This window comes from Gallinula chloropus (genome assembly GCF_964237585.1).
Source record: "Gallinula chloropus genome assembly, chromosome: 5".
Taxonomy (NCBI): Eukaryota; Metazoa; Chordata; class Aves; order Gruiformes; family Rallidae; genus Gallinula; species Gallinula chloropus.
Window position 1 is genome coordinate 21301655 of NC_140090.1, and position 21227 is coordinate 21322881.

The window sequence follows — 21227 nt, forward strand, 5'->3', positions numbered from 1 at the left end:
TTTATTTTCTTAGCATTTTATTTTTTTTTAAATATAAAGTAGTGGTTTAAGATATATGCCAGTCTACTTCCCAGTTACAAACAATAGAATGGAAACGGCTATGGTTCTTTGCTGTTTCTGGGGAAGCAGTGAACACCAACAAAAGCCACTTATTTGTGCATAGACCCAGGAGAAAACACCTGTATTTTATTTTTTCACAGCTCTTAAGACAAGTATTTTCTGCATAAACTAGACTATAGAAGTTTCTGATTAACTCCTGACAATAAAGTTTTTTGCTTCCTATTGACAAGAGCATGGTTAGATATTTTAGCATGTTTTTCATCATAGGTGCCTATTTCTTAAGAAAAGTAGGAACCAGTATTTCTGTTTAAATAGATTAAGAGAATGTTACTGCCTTCTCAGATGAGTTATGTTCTTCCCCCAGTTATATATGGAACATGAGGTCATGTGGTATGGAGTGACCCTTTGGCCAGTCTGGGTCAGCTTTCCCAGCTTTTTGGGTGCCCCCCACCTTCTTGTTGGCAGGGCAGTATGAGAACCTGAAGAGTCGTTGACTGCTTGGCAGCAACTAAAATGTTAGTCTGTTGTCAACATTATTCTCATTGTAAGTCTAAACAACAGCACTAGATCAGCTCCTAGGAAGAAATTAGCTCTATCCCAGGCAAAACCACTCCACAGTGCCAGGTATCTCTGAATTTGATTTTTTTTTTTTTAGGGGGAAAAGTACATAAGTAGTCAAAAGGATTTGTAGCAGAAGAGGCCTGATGGAAAGTGATGTCAATCACTTTTTGTCTGGCATAATGTTGGAAGTCTTTTTTATGGTTGGCTTTTTCCCTCTAATACCATTAGAAGGGGCAGCCAGGTTCAAAATCCGTAATATGTGATTTCTGATGAGTAGAAGGTTTTTCTGCATAAATTTTATAGATTTGTGTAGAATACAAATGTTTTCTTCTTTTCTTATTGACTTGTTAATTCCACGTAATAGCAAAGACAGCATGCTAGACCTGAAATGTGTTCAAGTGTATTACCTTATTCCTAAATCTGTTGATAACAAAAATCCTATGCTGATGATTGGTTAAATGGGTTAAAAAAAATCTTAGTTGTCATAGTTGATAATTCAATTTTTGATGGTGAAACATAGAGGAAAAGATGGTGGTGTTTGAGGAAAAGATGGAGATTGAGGGTTGGGCTGGTTAGACATTTGTTGCTCACACCTTCAGCTGGACACTGACATAGGAATGGAACTAGGAACAAAATTTCCTGTCTGCTATTTCAGTCATAAATTCATTTCCAGTTTCATCCATACTGGAATGACGCTTTTCGTCTGTATCTCTACCACCACTATAAAGAGATTTGTGTTACTGCCAAATCTGTTGTGGGAGGGGGGAGGAAAGGGTGATTTTTATGCAGCTATCTGGCCACCTGTATGAAAGCTAAACGCTTGGGTCTGTGAGCCCACTGTTCTGGTATCAGCCCACGTTTTCAAGTGGTTTCAAGTGACTGGAACCACAGACTTAGTAAATGTGATACATGTTCAGTATTTGGATTATGCACTTGCATTTTCTGGACTCAAAGGTGTCCCTTAAAATACATTTTTAAAAATTCCAGATGGCTATCTTAGCAATATGTATCAGTGTGGTTTTGACTTCCTGCATTTGTATTTGGCCTGAAACGAAATGCTAGGACTGTGAATTTATGTTCTTCATTGTTCATGTGGACATAGAATGAAGACAAGTACAGAAAATAATTTTAAGTTGGTGCAAGGAAATGAATGTAAAGGCGAAGTTGAGTAGAAATTTAAAATAGGGAGAGCTGGTGATAACAGAGGAAGAAGTGAAGGAATAGTAGTATATACTTTCCTTACTGAATGCATCTTTGCTCTAAACCTGTTGTGCCCTGTGTAGATACACAGTTGGTGTCATGTGTGAGTGCTTTCTAGCCTGTTTTAGTCAAAAGGACCTAGTTTGTATTAAACAGTATTACTACCAGTACCTTGCTAGTACAGGTCATTTTGAAGAAGAAATTCCCAAGGTGTATTTTTAAGCATATCAATATATATGAGTGAAACTCTGGCAGAGAGATGTTTTTGAATGGTTTGGTGCAGTTATCTTTTTACATTGGCACAGACCATTTTGAAGGAGAACAGCTGTCTGCAGCCTGGCCATGAATTGGCCAGGTTTGTCCAGCAAATATCTCAACAAAATAATGAGGCTGAGGGAGGTGTGGAGGGATGTGAACCTAGATGGGCACAGCTGGTGGGAGATGCACTGTGTATGCAGCGGTTCTGACAACTAAATATTTGTGTCAATAAAAACAAATATGCTCCAATCTTGAACTGTAATTCCACTTTCAGAAGTAAATTTGGCTTCTTTTGTTAGATATACTGAAGTGGGGGTTTTTGTTGTTTTTGGGGTTTTTGGGTGTAGTTTCTAGTCAGTAAGAGGCCTCTCAAGCAGGAGGTGGTTGAGAATGATGAATGGCTTTAACATTTGAGGATGGTACTTAGGTTGTTTTATTGTCCTTTCTTATGGAGTTTTGGGAGGAAGAAGTGAGCTGAATCTCAAGATTGCCCTTCTGCATAGCACATATTTGTGTATGTGTATAGTAAGCATCTCTTGGGTTGACTTTAAAGTAATTTTCCCTTTGCTGGTAAAACTTCATCAAGTTCACAAATAAAAAATGTAAAGCATTGTGGATCAAGAGTATCTACATTCTGTATGTCTCTCTTCAAATTTACTTTAACTTAGAAGTCACGTAGGCCCTATTGTTACCAGACATAGAGTATTACTGGACTTTACTGGTAATTTTCTGACATTGTGCTTGGTCTTTTCAATTTTTTTTTCTTGTTGGTTCTGTATTCGGTATGTACAAGATCATGATTGGTATTAAATACTACGTGAAAATAATAGTTTATAGATGATTTGTAACTCAGTATTCCTGTAACTTCAGGAGAAGGTCAGTCTGAAGTAATAACTGTGCAAAGGATACTTAAGTATATTGGAGAGGAAACAGTCACTTGGCTTGTAGGTAAGATAAATGTCATGGGTATTTCAGCCTGGTTTACTTGGTGATATCAGCTCAAGAGTTAGGTATATTTGCTTGGCCAGGTGTTTGTCCAGTCAGGGTCTTCATACTAACCAGTTGGCATAACCAGGGGACATTGGAGGTAAAATCTAGAACATGGACTAAATTTCGTTTCTTCCACTGTTTATGAGATTGTAACATCAAATTGAGCAAAAGCTGGTGAGAATAGGGATTAAAGTACAATTTTGTATCTCTTCCTTTTCTCTCCCACCCTGTTCTTTATAAAACGGAGTTAAAAATTGACTGACGTAGGTATATTGACATTTATTTTACAATTTAGTTTTAGTCATTATCAATGCTTGAAATACAAACTGTTATGTATTAAGATAGTGCATTATAGCCAAATAAATGCAAGCTATATATGGCGCATATCTATGTTTCTGCCTGTAAAGCAGGAGTTAAATCCCTCCTTACTCAGGCATTACAGCAAAATATTTAAAGGTTGGGAGCACTCAAACAAGTTGTTTGGTCTCAAAGCTCGTTTGTTTGGGTTTTGCTGTTGTTCATTGCTATTTTTTATCCCCCTTTAATTTTACCTATGGGAGAGAATACTAGGAGCAGACCACTTAGGTGATTACCTATACTATCTGGATAGCAAGAAGCTTTATTATCCCTGTACCTTACATTATCTTGCCTTTTTGTATTTGAAGTATGGCACTCAAGTTTGAATTCACTACTATTGCAGCAGACATGGATAAAATCGCTCATTCTGGTCTATGGAACATGAAAATGAACTAAAATACTTTGTGTTTCCTGAACATCTCAAAATACTTCTTTTTTTTAAAGGTTTGCTTTTCTGCAATTTTTGTTGTCTTTGTAAAATCTTCTACATTGACTTACACATAGTTTGACTATGCAAAAGGGAAACCTGAATTTTGTTGTTATTATTTACAGCATTTTAAACATTTGAAGCCATGGGAGTAAAGGTCCAGAGACCTCGTTGCTTTTTTGACATAGCCATCAACAATGTACCTGGTAAGAAAATGAAAATACCCATTCAGGAACATGATATTTGCATAAGTTATATAAGAATAGTACAAATAACAGTTACCTTCATAATAAATATGGCTTTCTCTTTCTAGCTGGGAGAGTGGTCTTTGAACTGTTTTCAGATGTGTGTCCAAAGACATGTGAGAATTTTCGTTGCCTTTGCACAGGTTTGTAGATTTTCAATTTTGTTTGTAATGTTGAACATAACACCATGTTAACTAGCTTGACATCAGGGTTATTTTTTTCCTGACACTTTATTACATATAAAAATAAGTACATGAAATGTTGGTTCTTTTTATTTCTGGGATTTAGTTGATTTCTCATACACATCTGACATAGAATCAAAGCAGTTGTAGCTTTGGCTTAGTATGTTGTGGGGAGTATATACTAATCAACTTTAAATGCGGACACAGTAAGCTGATTTTCTGTTACTAGCATAGATATTAGCGTTCACATTATGTAACATCATCCAGCCTTGAAAGGTGGCCAATTAGAGGTCAACCGTGCGGACTTAGTTTTCAGATTTATGATGCTTTGAGGTATTTGGAAAGTAATGTTGATACTCGTTAATATTACTTCATTTTATTTTTTCTTTATTGATGGAGACTGGCGATTTCTTCTATTCAAATTCAGGTTATTTCTGGAACAAAATATTGAGAACATTGTCTCCTGAAAGCATTTCCAAAGAGAATTATTGTCCTATGGACTGCATGCTTTTGGTGAAAATGCTGACAGTTGAACAAAACTTGAATCTGTTAACCCAAGAATAATTCTGTGAACACATAAATAGCACGTATGCTTTCTGTCTTCAGCATTTTATGCTTCCTTTCCTTTCAGCTCTGTTGTTTTTCAGAGCAAGGCTCTATAGCTGTTAAGATTGAATGCAAAAGTATTGAATATTAGCAGTACTAATATGATCTGAATCAGGTGTGGATGCATAATCATGTTCACATCAAGTTATCTAAAATAGTGCACCATTCAAGGTGTCTGCAGGCATATATGTATTTTCTGATCTAATGCTAGGTTTACTGGGACAAAATCAGTTTATCAAAATATGTGAACAAATTTTAGCCTTAAAGCGATGTTTTTTAATGGCTGTGGGTATGTAATCTTACGGCTGTGGCATTCATGATCTGCTACTAACTGCCCAGAAGTCATACTTGCTGCATGAAAATGTTACTCCCTGCTACTGCATTAAATTCTTGACTTAAAGTCTTTCAGTAGTGTTTCGGGTCAGGAACAAGTACAGACTTCATACTTAGCAGCTGACACTAAAAATCAAATTCAGATGATTAAGCTGTTTGCTACATTAACCTATTGAAGAATAGTGAGGAAAATATATGGGAAGAGTGTTTATGATACTGTTCATCAGCAAATTAATTAATTTCAGTTTTATTTTCCTTACTTATTGAGGGAGGCAGGGATGGATTTGAAAAGTATGCGCTGTCCTGAAACAAGGATAGGTCTGTGTCTTCCTGGCATATATGTGTTAGGCGTATACCAAGTTAGTAGGACAGATATAGCTTAGTGGTTATGAAAGTTCCTATCCAAAGTGCTTTTTCTGGCTAGTCAGATCTATATGGAGGCACCGTAAGTTCAGAGTCAACTGTCCTTGACAAAAGCTGCCAGTGTAATAGCTCAGAGTAAGATCATAGGAAGGTACAGTCTAATGGTCTGTCGGCACTGAGAGGAAGATCCTTTTCCTACTAACATACTCCCACTGATTACCTTACTATTACCTTGATGTTGGCTCTGCCATTCACAGGACCCACCATCAGCCATTCATCGTGCCAACTCAGCAGAGACCTTGTCTATTTGAGGGTAGCTGGGAAAGTGGGTAGTGTTGTAGCCAAAGCAGAGAGTTTGCTTGTGGGTCTTGAGCACCACTGCTAACGTAAGGGAGGAAGATGGCAGTTGTGATTGTGAACAGGGTAGAGAACAAGATCCCTTCTCCTTCTCCTCCCTGCTTTTTTGGTTTTGTTGCCAGTTTTTATGGTAGCTTAACCTTGCCATATTATAACTGAAAGTCTTAGTGTTGCAGTCTTCTGAGCAATGCCAATTATTTTAAACCTAATCTGGCTGTTTAATTTCAGTCAGTTTGCATGGAAGAGACCAGGGTTGTATGCTACTGTTAGTGAGGAGTTCTTTTAGTGTAACTATAGAAACAGAAGTAATTTATGCTCTGCTTTGTTAAATGCTAGTTTCTTGCTGGTATTGTAGGTATGCATCTGCCTCACATGCTAATTATTCAGAGTTTAGGAGATGATAGTATTTTTTTGTATTGAAGATTCTACAGCTGCAAAGAGTAATTTTGGGTTTTGTTCCTCCTCTTCTCCTTTAGGTGAAAAGGGTACAGGAAAATCCACCCAAAAGCCATTGCATTACAAAAGTTGTCTGTTTCACAGGGTTGTGAAAGATTTTATGATCCAAGGAGGTGACTTCAGTGAAGGTATGATGTGAATGTTTGAAGAAAACTTATGCTTATGTAATGGAATATTGCTGGAGTTCTGTGTAGCATTATTTACTTAAATTATTCTGTCATTGAACTGCTTTTTCTGTGTAATAACCTTTATGTGAAAACTTAGATAAAACTTGTATACCTGTGTAAACACACACTTGCTCTGCAATCTCAGTACTAAGTACTTTATATTGAGAGGTTTAAATTTGAGGCTTAAATACTGTATCCGCTGCTGGGAAATAAATTAAAAAGAGGGAGACCATGGGAGAAATCTTTCTTCTTCTTCGAGGTTGCTTTGGGACTACAAAGATTGGTCTTGATTTTCTTTGCATATCTTGAAGAATAATGTCAGTGACTTGGATGCAGTTGGCTCAGTGCTTAGTGTTATAAAGCACCTTCCACATAATGTGACTCTTAATCACTGCTTTAAGTTGTAACTGTCTCTTTCCCTCTTTCAAGGAAATGGCAGGGGAGGAGAATCCATTTATGGTGGCTTTTTTGAAGGTAAGAGTTTTACCAGTCTGCTTTATGTCTGTGTTGGTAAGGAATCACCTTTACATTCTGTAGTCTGTTCTGTAAACGGGAACTCTGTTACTTTTGTTAAGATTTTGCCTTGTCTAAGAGGTATCCAGTTTAGGCTTTTATTTTACTTTTAAGATACGCATCGTTCTAATGAAAAATGAAAACTCATCTCCTCTGTATTTGTCTGCTTTAACAGATTTACATTTTTCTATACTGTTTTTAAATATAAACTTGGCTTGAACAGCTAGCTAAAAGCAAGCATAAAGCCCTGCTTTCCTAAACTCAAGGAATTAGTGGTAGAGGCCATCAGTTTTCTCATAGTCCTAGTCCTTTTTCAGTCAGTGTTGCAGAAGTAGTACCTCTTCTGCACTCAAGTGCATTTCTCAGCCTGTGTTTGATCAGAATGTAGTGGAGCATCTCTTTTTCTTGGAGTGGTTCTTGACCTGTGTGGTGGCTAGCTGCCATCAGCAGGAGCAGTTATCTTCATCCCTCCTCCTTGACGTTTTTCTTTTAACATTGGTTCTTGTCTGAGCTTGCAGACAAAAAAAATCAAGATAATTGCTCATTACTTCAGTAGGGCCTGGCTGCAATTTTATATCAGACCTTGAGTTGATGCAACAGTTTGCAGCTGCCAGAAGAGGGAGGAGGTCTTACCTTGCACTCGCTGTCACTCAGATCAATCTTTCAGTTGATCCAGCATGCTAAAATGACCAAAGACTATTGCAGCAAAGCAAAAGGACTTATTTCCATATGAGTGAGGGGAACTAATTCAATAATTTGGCATCAGAACCAACAACACAAATAAGTAGCTTGGTTTTAGGAAGTGTATGGTTGTGGGAGAAGGAGCAAACCTCTGCCTGTCTTCTGGCTGTTGAACTCCGCCACAGTGTGAAACTGAATTTATTGGAGTGTTTGCTTTTGTGGATCTCTTAACCAGCTTGCCATAGGATTAGATTGGCACTTGATGCTATGCCAGCTAGCAGTTGTATCGGTGATGGGAGAGTGAGTGGGGTTGTCCCTTTCACTGCCAGTGGCGCAGTGTGATGTGAAACCATAGCCTTACAGATAGCGTACTTTGACAATGCTTGCTCCTGCTATCTGTATCTAGACAACACTGAGCAAATTTTCTCTGTCTGAAGAGTTTGGACCTCCTGACAGCCTTTATGCGGTTTTAGGGAAGGAGGGAGAAAGTATAATATCTTACAGATGTCTTAAAGAGTGTTGATTACATTTCACAGATTCATTGGGATTTAGTTTGAACTGTTAAAATGATGTGCTCATCAAAAGTAGGTTTCATTCAAGTTAAACCTTTTTTCATAATGGCCAGTTTGATAGTTCATCTGTGCATCTGACAGACAAACAGAAGTTGTTTGGGATTGCTCTCAAACTGGATGACCCTGTATATTAAAAAATAATAAACAAAGCTGCCTGAAAATGAGGGGTTTCTTAGTAGTTAATGCACAGCTAAAAGCTACTGCTCCAAAGAGACAGTAATCAGTAAGTGCAAAATAGAAAGAAACATTAAAATACTGACGTTTCCACTAATGTTGGTAGGAAATTAATCTTTTGAACGTAATATTTTTTTTTCCTCAGACTATAAATCATTAATTCATATTTCTCCTTATTAAATTGCATTATATAGAATGGAAGGACTGATTATCTTTTTAAAAAGCTGTTACTTTGACTGTCTTTAATACTTTTTACTAAAGTGGCTAGCAGATTTATGTAATAAGGGAGGAGTTTACTTATATTGCGCCACTTATCTAAGCATCTGTGATATATTTCAAGTATCTGAAAATACTTTCTTTAGATGAAAGCTTTGCTGTAAAGCACAACAAAGAATTTCTCCTTTCAATGGCTAACCGAGGGAAAGATACAAATGGTTCACAGTTCTTCATGTAAGTATTGTACTGTCCTGAAATGTGTGTGTGGTTTGTCTTCTGTAGCTATAAAGGTAACACTTTTAAATAGTCAAGACCGGCACTTGTGCAGACCCAAAGTTGCTGTTTTTTCACAAGGTTACATGGAAGTAGCCATTTTTCTAATGCTCTGTTTAGGAAGCCTGACTGTTTTTAGCACCCTTGTGTTCAGTACTTATTGTCCATGCAACAGTGCTTTTGGTAGTTTTTTCCATAACTGTTCTGACATGAGCAGTGAAGCAAACCTGTAGGTTCCTTGTAGAACTCTCATCGCTTTCATCAAAGTGTGTTCTGGAAGGAAGCAAAACAGTTCTTGGTGTTCTGAGAAGTAGTAGAGGGGCTTTTCTTGGTCACAAAATAACTTTCTAGTGCAGTTCATTAGCAGTTAAATGCTTGAAATACATTGCAGCAGACTCTTCTTAAATCTTAATTTATCTACAGAAAACATTCACTGATACCCATGCTTCATGACCTTAATTAGCATGGTGAGTTGTGAATGTCACTTACCATTAGACCTTTACTTCATTTTTTCTGACTGATCATTACTGTAGTAATTTCAGTTTTTTACTTCTGCCATGGCTGACAGCTGTATGCCTTAGTAATAGGGGAGTGCTGAGGACAAATCAGTTCTACTTCTATGTCAAATAATCTATATGTACAGACATTTTTTGTTTCCTTGGATTTCTGATTATTTTCTAATATATAGGAGGTTATTTGCAGTTTTCCTGCTCTGAGATGGAGGCCTTAATTTTTAGATTTGTTCCTAATAGTATTTATATAATAAATAGAGTCCTTATCCTATATGAGGATGATGTCTAAAAGTGTGTGCTTCTCTTCAGTAAAATGTGATAAGCCAATTAATTGAATAGGTAGTTTAATGTATAAAACAAAATTAAATAGTTTTAACTACATAAACTTAGAATTATTTATATAGATATTGTATTTGCTCAGTTTTATTAGTTGTCTTACACATACAAAGGTGGAAGTTATTTTATGTGACACGCTTCAGATGCTGACTGCTTTCCACTAATACTTTGTTTTTCTCTTTAAAATCTGGAAACAACAGAACAACTAAACCTACACCTCACTTAGATGGGTAAATATCTCTTCTTATTATTTTTGTTTGCGAACTATCTGGAGACCATTAAGGACTAAGTATCCTTACTTTTATTTAAATCTTCAGACATCATGTTGTTTTTGGACAAGTCATCTCAGGTCAAGAAGTTGTGAGAGAAATAGAAAACCAGAAAACAGATGCATCTAGTAAACCATATGCCGAAGTACGCATACTGAGTTGTGGAGAGCTAATTCCAAAATCCAAAGGTAAAGTTGAACTGTACATTTACATAGATGTAAACTGTAAGGTAATTTTGCTCTTTTTTTTTTTTTTTTTCCTGTTGGTTGCTTAAAGAGATTTAGAAACTTTGTGATGGATGGAGGGGCAATTGCTGAAAAGGTGAATGCCGTGTCGGTACAGTTTTTCTAAAAAAACTTAAAAGATGTTGATGCGAAAGATGCTGAAGAAACATCAGACATGTTTTCTTCAGTTTCTCCTGTCTTGGATTTCCTTATCCTAGCTACATCTTAATAAAAGCTGGCAAGTACTTGTCCCATAGGGTAGTCTGAGTTTATTTGATAACTGCTGCTTTTTTTTTTTTTGCAGGTATTGATCTTATTTCAAGTTTATTTCAGGAAAATCCTCAGAACAGGCACTTAAGAGTATGAAAGGCTGGAATGGGATTTCCCTTTAGCAGATAGGCTTTCTAAGTTAATAAGAACTATATACTTAGGCAGTTCTGCCATATTCCTGTTTTCCTTTCTGGAAAGAGTGGCCTACTCTGCCATATCAGAGCTGAACGTGGTATTGGAGATTGGGTTCTGCTTCCCATATGAATAAGGCTCAATCTTAGACAGGTCTGGCACTGGAGGATCTCATTAGGAGAAACCCAGGATGCACATTTGGTAGGAACTATGGTAGGGATCATCATGCTTTTTCATTTGTAGCACTTGCTGCTGATAATGTACTGTGAGGGATCACATCAAGGATATTGAAGCATAAGACAAGAGTAGTTGTTTCTTTGGCCTAAGGAAAATGCAGGCATTCAAACTTGAGCTGCTTAGTTCTTCCTCTCCTTTTTCATGCAGTTCTGTGTTCACCTGCTGTGATGTCTAGCAGAATGAATTTGGGGTCTGAAGTGATCTCTTAAATACCTCAGAATTGCAAGTGAAGTTACCTTATTGAGGCAGTTCTAGAACCTTTGAGAAATCAGGAGCCATAAGTCACCCTGAGTCTTGGGACAGAATTTTGGCTTTCTGGACACTATTCAGGACTATGATATTCTGTTAGAAAATTAAGTAAAACAATACAGGTATTGAATGGGTGAAGCTAGTGGGTGAGATTACCCACTTTGTATATACATCTTCAGTGGTACCACAATCCTTTTTCAGTCTGCTCTAGAACACTTGAAATTGAGTTCTGGCACTGAGCAGTCTGATGAGGTAAAGCCATTAGGCAGGGCGTTAAGATACTTGTCATCAGAAGAGTGAATAAAATAATTTTTTTTTCCCTTTTAACTTTTGAAAGAGAACAGGCTTCTAGAAAGATTTGATCGTCTTGTCCTACCCAGGTCTCTTTGTCTTAGTACTGCTGGGATCCTGGAGACTCTACTTCCTGTAGATGGTCTGGTGTGCCACAGAGGGAAAGTGATGCCAAGGCGATGGGATAGCACACTCCCCAGGCACAGTGCTAGCTAATGGTGAGCAGCAGGAGTGTTTGAAGGACAAGAGTCCTCAGACACCAGGATCAGGCAGGTGGAGGGTAGAGCTGAATTTGGGGATACATGGAGCCTAATGGACACTAATGCAGAGCCAGCTTTATGAAAGCAGAGTCTGCTAGACCATGAGTGGAGACCCCTGCTATTGAAAGGGAAAGGCTGTCCATTTGACCTGCAAAGGGAAATCTGACGCTGATGTGAGAGATGCTGGTGTGGCTGGAACTGTGTGCTAAATACACAACATGGAACCACCAGTGCGTTGTGATGACCTGAGACAGTGGAGGTGAGAGGAACAGTTTGTCATCACAGCAGAAGGAAATTTTCTAAGCTGCAGTTCAAGCAGAGCAGGAGAGGCCCTTGGAGAGTGATCCAACAGCAGAACTGTTTGTAGCAGATTACTATGGCAGGCAAAAGGGAACTGATGCTGTGAAACAGGCATTTACCAGAGGAGACAGCCTCTAAGAATCTGTTCTTAAGACAAAGGAATAAGAAGATTGCCATAGAGGAAAGTATAGCCAAATTTCTGTGGGAGGGTACATTGTGATAGCAAGGGAAGCTTAAATTCAACTATTTATTGTATGAACTTGTTTGGTAGGCAACACACAGGAAGGAATTAGATGAATCTTTATGAAATACAAATAGAACTGATCATTCCTGGCAGGTTTAGCAGGGAAGCCAAGGTGGCACTAGTGGATGAGATCACAGTAGAAGTTAGGTACTTGGTTGGTATGAATGTTTTTCTCTTGGGTTAAAATTGAGGAAAGGCGATTTTTTTTTTTTTTTTATATCGTTAGGAAAATCCAGACAAAGTGCTCTATGAAGGAAGCAATCTTTTATATTTTTTTTTAATAAAAGACTTGGATTTATTTAGGGATGAGTGGATCGTGACTGGCTAAACTTCCTGATACTTTGAATGAAAGCAGTCACAGTTACATTTCTGCAGAGGCCTAAATCAGAAGCATTCACCTGGGATTTGAGAGGATGATTACATAGAAAAGTGGAACTTTGCTGTCTTTTCCTTTGGGATTTTCACTTCTTTTTGTTTCTTAAAGTTGGAGGATTCAGAGAAAGTGAATGAGATAATCTAAATTAGAAAAGAATAAACTCTCCAGTGAAGTGGTATTATTTTTAGAGAAGTTCCAGGGAAAATCCTAAAGTTGGGGGCAGGGAGGAATCGGCATATTAAGCCAATATTTAGAAAGGTTATTGTGGACTAGCTAAACTAATACGATTCTTAAGAAAGTGTGGAACAAGTAGTGTACACAATACTAATTATTTTTTTTAAGACAGATGTGAGTTTGATACCAATTGACAAAGTTTTGCAAAAAGAGGTCTAGTCAAACAAGCCCGGCTGCATTGTTTGAGATCATGACTTTGCTTAATCAAGGGTGTATCCAGGATGTTTTCAAGAACATAAGCCACTGACATTTTGTTTCAAAAACAAACAAAAAAATGAAATGGTTTTGTGCATTGGGCAGTTTCTGACAAGAACCTCTAATTAAGATTTCTCATGGAAAGCTGTATTTTTAGGGGATTCTGCCCAGAGCAGTGCTAGGCTTGGTTCATGATCTTCATTCATGTAATAGGTGTTCCTGTAGCAATGCTGCTTGTTAAAGTGTGCTTTCTGCAATACAGACAGAACAACATTGGAATTAGGTCATTCTGTCAGTACAATTTCTCAAAAATACTGGTACGAGTTATCGAGCACTGATGCTGAGTGCAAAGTTGCACATTTAAGTATCACATCTGTGGAATAAGAGCATGTCTTAGAAAGTGGTGATTCTGGTAAGGCATGCCTTACCTGGACTTACAGTTTGTGTATCCTGCCTTTCTTACCCATTCAGCTCCTAGGGCACTCATTTCTTCTGCAAGCTTGCTAGATGTCATTGTTAGCCCCTTACCACAAGCTGTTTGCCATGAACAGTTGCTTCAGACTTTTCTGTTACAGATTTTTTCTTTTTCTTTTCCTATTGAACTGGCCCCAGTATTAACTGGTTTGGCTTTGGCTGAAACTGTTCAAAGTGAAGCTGGAAAGGGCTTTCACCTCCTTTCACCATGCCATTCTACGAAATAGCACAGGTTATTTGACTTGTTGTAAGGTAACTATTTGAGGTTAACTTCTGCAACCTCATCTGTTTGACTTCTCTGTGTAAGCCCAGCTACTTTCTGGCTGGGTCACTTCTTCAAGTCCAGGAATCTGGTATCGTGGGGCTAAGGTAAGCCTTGTTGTAGTGCATAGCAAGCTGAGATGTGGAGTGCACTTGGCTGTGCTCTGCAGCATGGTCGTGTAAATTCATGAAGTCTGGCAAATACTGTGACCCTGGTCACAGTGAATGGAGTAGGAAGTGATGTATCTATTTCAGATGTGGTCATAAGTTGAAACAAGATCCTGAAGCTAATGAGCTGGAGCAGTTGGACTGTAAATAGAAGTCTGGTTTTCTTTCTTGCTGACCTTCCTGCTGCAGGGCTGGTTTCAGTAGTGGCTGTGATCTGTAATTGGCCAGGGGTTGGTTCCATATTCAAAATGGCATTTGCTGCTGGACAGAGATAGTTAGATGTCACCAGAAAGTATATCCAAAACCTCTTGCCAGGTACTCTTGTCTTTGCTGTAAAAACAGTTATGGGCTTTTGGTTGGGGGTTTAGGGTTTTTTTCCCCTTGTCATTTGCCACATGACATTATTTGCTGCATGTTAAGAATCACATTATTTTTTAAGTAGTTGCTCACTAACTCCCCTCCATTTCTATCTGTTACTTACTCATTTTAAAGTAGTAACTATAAGATACCTAAACTTGTTACAAGAACGTGGATAAAACTGTTACATTCAGGTTTTGACGCAGTAGAACAGATACAAGTGGGAGAAAATACAAGAAATAACTGTATTTATAGATGTCTTATTCAGACATTTCTGAGACTGAGCTTGAAAACTTCTTGTTCTGACTGAAGATACGTAGAAAATAGTATAGTGGGTTTTTTTGAATGGGTCAAAACAAGAAGTGTTGCACATAGAAGCGGCATTCAAAAGTGTCTTAGAACACATAAAAATCAGTTAACTTTTCTGGCACTCTTTGTGTTCGTGGTATTTGGATTTCAAGTGAGATTTCTCATTTTTGGGTGTCACCAGACCTCTGTGATTGAAATTAATTTGGACGCTCTTCAGCTTTCTTTTATAAATATGTATTTTCTATACTCTGTGAATGTATATTTACTTTGACAATCTAAAACTGATATAAAATAGTTCAGAGACTTTGTATTAAATGTAGTGCTTTAATAAGGACATTGAACAAAACTTTGAAAAAAAAAAAAATAAACCAAAACAGGTATCTTGGTCTGGACCAACAAGGGAAGTAAAAATACAAGAAGCCCATCTTCTGGCAGCATCTTGCAGGAAACTCTAAAAGTTTCTGCTAAGAATGAGCTGATTTCAATCAGCAAGCTGTCCTGAATGGGTAAGACAACTTGCTAGTTTATACTCCACAGAGAAATGACTAGAAAACTGATGTTATTTTTGAAGTCCAGCGTTTGCATTTCAGTTGGTTGTCAGGCTTTCATTGGTCTTTATCAAATAAGGCTTGTGAATAAGCACACGGGAAACACCATGAAAGAACTTATTGTAGAAGTCACACAGGTATGAATGACTTGGGTCTGTGATGCTAATCTGAAAAAAAATGCAATTCAGTGCAGTGGGATTAAGTTTCATCTTGTGTGAGGATTTGGTGACATTCAAAGGAGGAAAAAGTATCCATAAAGAGTATGGTTGCAAAAATGGGAAACCAACATATGTTGTATTTAGTTGTTTTTGCTGAGATACTCCTGTAACATGCATCTGATCCCCAGTTACCTGAACTAAGACTCACTAGTTTGCTGTCACCCAGATTATTATGCTGTCAACCAGTTATTCTGGAAGCAAGTGTTGTGCATCACTGTGAATAGGAAATCTTTCATCACTGTTCATGTCACAGCATTCTGAATGGGAGACCTGACAGAGGGACACTGAATTGTCGTCACAAGAGAGGTGTTGGCTCACATGGATGATCTAATGCTACCATCTATTACTTTACTGAAGATAAACAGTACTGTCTTAGTTTTTATTGTGGGTATTGTCACGAAAGTATTGGAACAATACTGAAGGCTGCCGGTAGATCTAGAACATCAGTTCATCGCAGCCTATAGCCAGAAGGTGTTCTGCGCAAGGCGTGGTAGATGAGAAGGATTGATGGGAGCAAAATGTCGCAGCTTTATCTATTTGAAGTATTGCTCTTAAGAGATGATGCTATGAATGAAAGCTTAACCATTGCTTTTCTGATAAATGCCGACTCTCTTCTCCATCAAGAACCTGTAGTTGTCTGCCTGCAGTTGGTGTAATACGTCCGTACTTTGCTACTCTGAAGCAAACACAGTTATGTCCAATTGTGAAGAGGCAATATGAATTTGCCACAGTGCATTATCTGTCATAAAGAAGCTGCCTGAAGTACAACTAATAGGCTGGTACTTTCCACTAGGATTCATACATGGTTTTAAAATTCATTTCTGGCTCTGAACGGAAGCCTGTGCTGAGGTTTAAAGTACTTCAGAGCTTTGTAAATACAAAATGTTGGAAACTTCTTCGTATTTTGAAACATACCCTTTACTGTACTTGGGAGAAACAGTGTTTCCTCAAATTTCAATTTGTTCTTAAGTATTTGTTGAAGTAGGATCACAACACAGTTATAAGTTCAGGAAAGTACTGGAGTAGGGTTTTTTTTCTGGATTTATTTAGAAGTGTTTGATACTAAAACCTGTCTCTGCTGTCCTGACTTAAAGCCAAGAAAGAAGAAAAGAAAAGGCACAAATCGTCTTCCTCATCCAGTGACTCGGAAAGTTCAAGTGATTCAGAATCATCTTCCGATTCATCATCAGATTCTGAGAGTGCTTCAGAAGAGAAATCTAAAAAACGAAAAAAGAAACACAAGAAAAATTCCAAGAAACATAAGAAAGAAAAGAAAAAGAGAAAGAAAAGCAAGAAAAGGTCAATTTTTACATTTGTTACATATACACCCTGCAGTACCATTTTCTCATCTATGCTACAAGAACAGTATTCTGTAACCAATGGACTAGGTATTTGATGTCTAAGACTAAATTGGTTTCCATATGCAAACTTAATTTTTTCTGATATGGTGGCAGAGAACAGTGTCCATGTGCATACATGCTGCAGCTTGTGAAGGAGTGGGCTAAGACTTAAATATATTTGGCTTTAAAAGTTGCAGGTGTGCTTGGAGTGGAATGGTTGGTGATAGTTTGTTTCCCTCAATTCACTTCTGTATAAGTCAATTTAAAATATATGCAATGGGGTTTAAAAGAACGTAGGATGCAGCACACACCCCCCCCCCCGAAACCTAAACATAATTTAATAAATTAATAACTATTAATAATTCATAGTTTAATGTTATTTCTGTCTGATATGCCAAAAGTCTGGCAATTTCACTGGGAGGTAATAAAGCTCAAAAGGCAGTCTTGCGTTTGAAAATGTTATTTCTAATCTAATAGTTTTGGTTATAGGTCAATATGAGACGCAAGTCATGTTTTTCTGAGCTAGGAGTAAAATGTAAGAAACCTTTGGTTAAGGCAATGCTGCCTAAACACTGTTTCTGTGGGAGTAAACCCATTTCACACAGGCTTTTTTATACCAGCTGCTTGAATTACAACAATTTGTAGCCAATTACATATATGCTACTACAACTTTTTACTCCTAATAGTGTTTTTAAAAGATTTTTTTTTTTAAAAGCTGTATCTAAATAGTAAATGCATGGACAGTGTTGCACCATTGGAATTCCTAGATTAAAAACGTTGGTCAGAAGTCTGCTGAAGTATGTTTTGGAGCAAAAATATAGTGAAAAAAGTTACTTCTGAAATAGCTGTTTCTTGAGTTTCTTGTATCATTGGGTATTGAATTATGAGAATTGCTAAATTATTTAAATAGATTGGAAGGGATTCCCTCGTCCAAACAACTCACTTTAAGTGTAATTTATTTTTTTTATTACAAAAATAAAGCTCATCTAGTGAAAGTGAAGATGAAAATCCAGAAGCACAGCCATTATCTACTGTCCGTCCTGAAGAAATTCCTCCTATACCTGAAAATCGATTCCTGATGAGGAAAAGTCCTCCTAAAGTAGATGAGAAAGAAAAAGAGAGGAAAAGCAGAGAGAAGGAAAGGGAAAGGTAGTATGTCTGTCTTGGGTTTGTGTGCTGACAGTGTTATGGTCACATTTTAGAACTGTAATGTTAAGCAAGTCCTTTCCCTATTAAACAGTTCCATGTTCTGCATACTGCTGGATGAGAAATGGATTTTCCAGTTTACAGCCTTAGGACAAAGGCTTATTCCCTAAACTGTTTTCTAAGAGTGAAATAACAAAAGTTATGTTTGTTAACAAAGTAAAATGCATTGTAGTCTCATTTAGAATTTATTGGAACTGTCCAATACAAGCTTACAGTTCACTCAAAAATGGAAAAAAATTGAAATCTTGTAAAATATTTTATTACACAATCTGAAGATTTTACCTTGTGGCAATTACTGTGTGGTAAATTACAACACCCACATGATTTTATTTAGTTTAATTTCTGAAGGGGTTTTAAAATTGGCTTTATTTTGTCTTTCTTTTGATGTTATAAACAATATCCCTCTTCTTAAAATTATTTTTAGTAATCTATCGAATTCGCAATCAACATACCAGAGGAGGCTGTTGGTGACCAGATCTGGAAGGAAAATAAAAGGAAGAGGACCAAGGGTAAATGTTTACAGTTGTTCTCCAAATAAACAGTATTCCTGCTGGTGCTACTAAACATTTTCATTAGGGTGGTTGATTTTAAAAAACAGAAGGCAGGATTTATGGTGTATCACAGTTGATATGGGGACTGAGGCTTGAAGGGGGACAACAAGTAAAGTGGAATCAGTTTCCCATTTGCATACTGAGTTCACTTGGAAGGACGGAGAGAAAAACCAGGAAAAATGCTTTCTTTGTTTTCCTGTAGTTCTGTGAACAGAGCCAGTCTGACATGAGTGTTGGGAATGTGGGGAATACTCCTTGTCTTTTGGGCATGAGGGAGCTATCAGATTTGTTGTTCTGATTTTGTGAAGTCATATGCTATGCAGTGCTTGTAGAAATTTTTTTTAGTAATAGAAATCTATCCCTCAAATTTTTAGTGAAAACCTAAATGAAGAAGTGTGACATGATTTTCGTGTTGCTAATCAAAGCTAGTAGGAGTTTTCATCGTTAGAAAAGTGAGTTAAGTTGGTGCTAGTTAAAAGCAACAAAATACCTCTCAGTAGAGTTCAGAAATACTAAAATAGAAGTTACCTTGAAAATAGTTATTTGATGGGGCATTTTGTGTTTTCTCTTTAGCTGAATGTCAGATATATTTTTCAGTAAGTTTACTAACTAGTCAATTTGAATTCAGTGTATACATGTGAAGTACATACATGTAGAATTGACCACCGGGGGTAAAAGTCTTGGTTAGCTGTCACAGCATGTGAAATTCAAGCTTACACCAAATTTCTTCTTCTGCCTCTCAAGCGTTACCGGACACCTTCCAGATCCAGGTCAAGAGATCGATTCCGACGAAGTGAAACTCCTCCACATTGGAGGCAAGAAATGCAAAGAGCTCAAAGAATGAGAGTGTCTAGTGGAGAAAGATGGATAAAGGGGGACAAGTAAGATTATTTCTTTCTCGATTTAACTTTTTTTTTTGTATATTAAAAGTAATACCTGTCATCTTAGATTTTCACATACAATTAATTTAAAAAAACAGGCTGTTGACTTGGTTATCCCATTACTTAACTGTGTCTGATTTTAATCATGCTACTTTAACTACATACTTATTAACACACCTGACCTAACGTGATCTAAGTTTGTTGTGAAGCTGTCTTACTTTCCTGACTTAATTTTTCAAAACGGTAGGGATCCAAAATACTTTAAAAACTTTATCTTTCTCTCTCCAAGGAGTGAAATAAATGAAAGCAAGAAAGATAATCAAAAAAGCCCAGGAAGAGGAAAAGAGAGAAAGACATCGGACCACAGACAACTTTCTGAAAGTCCAAGCAGAAGAGGTGAAAGAGAGAAGAAAAAAGATCACAAATCCAGCAGTAAAGACAGGGACACGAGAAGGAATTCAGAAAAAGATGACAAGCATAACAAAAGCAAGGCCAAGAAAAGAGCTAAATCTAGAAGCCATAGTAAGAGCCGAGAGAAATCAAAAAGTAAAGAAAGAGACTCTAAGCACAGTAGACATGATGAAAAGAGAATAAGATCAAGAAGCAAAGAGAGAGACCATGAGAAAGGTAGAGAAAAGGAAAAGCGCTATGATTCTAGAGGGAGAGATAAAGAAAGAAGCAGGAGCAAGGAGAGAAGTAAAAGGGCAGGCTCAAGAAATAATGAACAAGACCATAGGAAGAGTAAAGACAGGGAGAAACGTAAATCCAGAAGCAAAGAGCGTGAACATACTAGGGGAAAACATAGTTCCAGCAGTAGAACAAGGGATCGAAGCAAAAGCCGAGATAGGGGCAGGAGAGGAAGATCGAGAAGCAGAGACCGAGATCGCAGTAGGAGTAAAGACTATTCAAGGAATAGAGATAGAGAGACGAGAAGAAGAGGAAGATCAAGAAGCAGAGAAAGGAGAGGTACACCAGATAAATACAGAGGGAGAGAAAACAGGAGGAGGAGAGACTCCAGGAGCTCAGAGAGGGAGGAAAGTCAAAGCAGAAACAGAGAGAGGTATTCAAATAGAGAAAGCAGAAGCTCATATAAGAGGAATGATTCTGAAAGCCAAAGGAAGAGGCGTTCAAAAAGCCGAGAAAGTAGCAGTCCTGAATCCAGCAAAGAAAAGAAGTCTAGTAGAGATCAGGATAGAAGTCCAGACTCAAAAAAGAGACCAAGTAGCAAAGAAAGAGAATCAAAAAAATCGTACTCAAGCAGCAGTAAAGAAAAGGAAAAGACCAGATCCTCAGCAGAAAAAGAAATAAACCAAAAATCAAAGAGTCAGGAAAGAGATCATGCCCCTAGTAAGGATAAAAAATCTGATCATGAAACAAGTCCTGGAACAGATGATGACAGGCATGGATGAGTTTGTGGACTTAATGTTTCCATTGTCTCAAAGTTTTAGAGACGTTTTGGGGAACGCCTTTTTTAAAGATGTGGACTTCAGTTTGGTCTTTTGATAATCTAAAACCTGGATCATTTGTACTGCAAAAGTTTTAATAAACTTGAAATGAAAACTGAACTATATGTGTAATACAGTGTGCTGTGTTTTAAATATTTCATTGGTTTATGTATTCTCCTCATTTGTTGGCAGCTAGGAAGGTGACTTTATGCCACTTTGGGGTTTTTGTTTTTTTTTTTTTTTAATCTGATGAACTTAGTTTAGTGCAAACAATGGCTGTCTGTGAAGAAACTTGTTTCATGTCTGAAGAAGAAAGCTGCAAGTGTGCTACATATCTTAAAGCTAGGAG

At 37.4% G+C, this 21227-nt stretch overlaps 1 protein-coding gene across 1 annotated transcript; it reads left to right on the top strand.

Moving 5' to 3' along the window:
• The first annotated feature begins 3978 nt into the window (after nt 1–3978).
• PPIG (peptidylprolyl isomerase G) lies at nt 3979–20990 on the top strand. Its single transcript, XM_084264306.1, has 12 exons — nt 3979–4059; nt 4167–4241; nt 6416–6523; nt 6992–7036; nt 8865–8952; nt 10040–10069; nt 10157–10296; nt 16550–16754; nt 17777–17944; nt 18426–18510; nt 19297–19433; nt 19723–20990. The coding sequence occupies exons 1-12, from the start codon at nt 3999–4001 to the stop codon at nt 20840–20842; spliced, it is 2262 nt and encodes a 753-aa protein (XP_084120432.1). The 5' UTR covers nt 3979–3998; the 3' UTR covers nt 20843–20990.
• Nucleotides 20991–21227: the final 237 nt, after the last annotated feature.